General features: G+C 36.9%; 1 protein-coding gene across 1 annotated transcript; it reads right to left on the reverse strand.

Moving 5' to 3' along the window:
• Positions 1 to 860: 860 nt before the first annotated feature.
• LOC122038899 (LIM domain-containing protein PLIM2b-like) lies at positions 861 to 1,900 on the reverse strand. Its single transcript, XM_042598871.1, has 5 exons — positions 1,766 to 1,900; positions 1,570 to 1,669; positions 1,427 to 1,446; positions 1,253 to 1,348; positions 861 to 1,160 (listed from the first exon to the last, which is right to left on the reverse strand). Exons 1-5 carry the CDS (start codon positions 1,898 to 1,900, stop codon positions 861 to 863), a joined length of 651 nt encoding a protein of 216 aa, XP_042454805.1.
• Between the last annotated feature and the right edge of the window lie 1,788 nt (positions 1,901 to 3,688).

A 3,688-nucleotide genomic window follows, 5' to 3' on the forward strand; every position in this document is an offset into this window, starting at 1 on the left:
GACCTCACGAACATGCACCGTATCAATAGTGGAAGTTGATCCCAGATGGCACGGTTCATCTAAATTGTTGTTGAGTGATTAAGGGTCAAAATTCAAAAAATTAGACCTGAACCCTTTATATGGCTTTCATTCAAGTTGTTTTTATGAATAATTTGTGAAAGGTTTAAAAATTAATTAATTTTAATTTTAATTTGAGTTCGAGCCCAAATTATAGATGGGAGAATAAATCGCTTACCAAAACATACGACAACTAATTAAATCGAGTAGAAATTAACCATTTGGTATATCTAAATATGAATATATGTGTAATGTTATCCCGTGGACCGTTTGCTATGAAACGATACATGATAGCAGTTAGTCTAGACGTCTGGAATTGATCCGGACACTTTAATTATTATTTTTATTTTTTAGCCTAGGCATCTGTAATTGATATTGGTGCATCGATTCTTTTTATTTATTTTAATTTTTAAAAATAAAAAAATTCTCAAATCTTAAATATTAAACATCTTAAATAAATAAATAAATAAATATATATATATATAATATCTCAGGAACATTTAAAATTTTTTTAATTTGTATATTATAATACAATTCTTAAATTCTAAAAATAAAATATAATAGGCTTAAATTATAAAAAAAAAAATAAATAAAAAAACTGTTTATTTTATTTGAGACGTCAAGATTAATTCCAGGTGTCTCTAGTGAAATCCAGATAACTCCACAACATAAATTCATAGCATATTAAAATATTATATATATATACTCCACCCATCTCTTGCGTGGATTGTGAATGTAATTATTCTAAAGCCAAAAATATATATCATCATCATGTATTTGCGTTCCAGGATCGTCGGATCGAATTATATTTGCCCCTCCTGCTCCCTCGCATGCTCCTCATGGTTGGCCTCACCGGAATCCTCGTCAGCTTGGCAGGCAGCGGTGTCATCCTCCAGCTGTGGCTGGTTGTCGTTGATATTCTGCTTCTCGATGGCCGCCTGGATGACGTGGTTGTAGCTTCCCTTCTCCATGAACAACTGCGCGAAGTGATGCTTGCAGTAGAGGATGCCATCCAGGGCAGCATAGGAAGAAGGCGTCAGCACGCAACCGCCCACTGAGCACTTGAAGCACGTCTTGTGGTACGACTCCCCTTCCATCGTCAGCTGCATGCGTCCGTCCACGATACAACAATCAAAAAGGATCATTTAATTTTAATTCTTACGAAAAGAAGGGAAAAAAATGAATGAAAATTAACCTTTTCCAAGGGGTACGCTGTCTTCTTGCAGGCTGCACATTTGTCTTGGGTTCCACAGAATGCGGAAGAGATCTTGCTTGGTGGTGCCTTAGGCTGCTAATTAATTCATTAATTAAGGTTGTAAGTTCAGATTGTATATCACAATTTAAAGTTACAATTATGTGACAATCGTACCTGTTCGCTCGACTTTGCACCTGAGTTTACGATATATATATATATATATATACATACGTACAATGCAAAACAACCATCCATTAGCTAGCAATCTCGATCGATTATATTAATGTAATAGATGATAAATATGGATGCTGCTGTACCCGCTGGGAACTTTTTGGTGAAGGTCCCTGTTTCCTTGAAGAGCTGCTCGAAGTGAGGCTTACAGTAGAGGACACCGTCCATGGAAGAGTAGTTGCACATCTGACGATGACGCAGCATTTATTAATCAATGAATATTGATTTGAATACATTGTGATGGGTCTGAATGCACATTTAAACAGGTAGGTAGGTAGGTACCGAGAGAGTGCCCTTGCAGTGACTGCATTTGAAGCAGGCTTTGTGATAAGTAACACCGTCGGCGGTCAAGAGATCGATGAAGTGGACAGTCTTCTCGCATTCCTTGCATTTGTCCTGGGTTCCACTAAAAGACATATTGCTGATTGCAGCTGGATCGAGGAAGAAGTGGATTAGCTAATGCAGGAAGTTGGCGAGAGAGGGGATGGAAGGGATTTAGATTTTCCATGGAGAAATACTTGAGCACGGGAGAAAACATAGGCGATCATAACGTGCGGAGCAACTTCATCTTCTCGCCACAAGACTCGCTCAAACTTTTCCAACCTAAGTATGGAAGGGAATGTTGTCAGAATTAAGCCATTTTTTTAGTGAGAAGACGTCCTTTTAAATTTCTATACATATATACATATATCAAAATATATATACCCATTTCTTAATAAAGAAGTTAGCTGTTCTTCAATATCCAATGTAAGACATTGGTTAATACGATAGACAAATAGGTTACCTTAACATAAAGTCTTCTTGCATCCAAACTAGTGCCCAACCTGTTTAGTCCCCTTTGGATGGTCTAGTGGCTAGCGCATGAGATACTGTTAATTTGAAGTTTAGAGTTTAAGGGGGTATTTGGTTGATGAGTTTAGGAATGAGAAAATGGAATGATAGTAAAAGATAATGTTTGGATTGTGAATTTGGGAATGATAATTTAGGAATGATTTCTATATTTATGGGAATCAACCAAACTCATATAACTAGGTGGGTTTCATTTCCATTCTCATTCCCATTACACTTTACTATCAAACTCATACCCATAGTCATTCCCATCATTTAACCAAACGCCACCTAAATCTCAGTATCGTTGAAGTAAATGTTTTTCTTCATGCTCTAATCATTATTTCAAGGGCTAATAGTCATCTGCGATTTACCTCCTCCGTATTGGTGCTAAGATTGATTAGCAAGGGCGCTAGGGACGAGTGCAGTCGTCTTTTGTCAATTAGTGCCCAACCTGCTTATTTGTGAGAAGCACCACGGTGGCAAAAGAAACTAAATCCATTAACTGATCTAGAATTGTTGGACCAGAAAGTTAGCACTAGAGCGGAACGGGGTAAGTAACGCTTGTCCTCTTTTTTTTGTTAATCATTTCTCGTGTTTGTTCTCCATGTGGGAACAAAAAAAAAAGAAATTTTAGTCCTTTTTATTATTTTTTTTGAGTTGGAATTTTGAAGGTTTTTCCATCTTTGCAATGTTAGATTCTTGAATCTATTAAAATCATTGTTTAGTTTGTTTTAAGTTTTTAATTTTTCATTAAAAAGAACTTGCGACCGTGTGCTGTTTCTTTTCAATCATCGAGTTTGGTTGTCTATCGCTTGGTATTCTATGGAATTAACATGGTTTAAAAGATTATATTGCTTTTGGTATTTATGTGTGAATCAACAGAACTGATAGTTATCCACTGTATCAGTTGGTATCAGAGTCAAGTTGATAGCTCTCCACTTCGCTCTTTAGACCCTCTACTTCGCTCTCTCATCGTCATCAACTTCATCTTCCTGATCCTTGTCAGATGAATAGCTCTTCACATTGCTACAGAGGATCTCAAGGTCATTCTTCCTGACCCTGACAAGCATCTTGAAAAACTTGAGATCATTCTTACCAAGCACGTTGATATCCTCCTCCATGTCATCATCGAGGGTTGGATAGAGCCCTACATAAGCCCTAATCTTTTGCTCCTGTCGATTGTCATCATTGGATTCATCATCTTCCTTACCACTGCCTTCATTGTCCTCCTCCCTATAAATGTCCTTCACATCCGAGGTTACTCGATGATAGTTATTGCTTTGAATTAGATTTCCTTTATTCCAATTTCCCAACAATGTTGTCATCCTCTACATAACTAGATCAAACTTTCTAACAACCATCTCTAGGAATCTC

The sequence above is a fragment of the Zingiber officinale genome, chromosome 1B, assembly GCF_018446385.1.
Source record: "Zingiber officinale cultivar Zhangliang chromosome 1B, Zo_v1.1, whole genome shotgun sequence".
Lineage (NCBI taxonomy): Eukaryota > Viridiplantae > Streptophyta > Magnoliopsida > Zingiberales > Zingiberaceae > Zingiber > Zingiber officinale.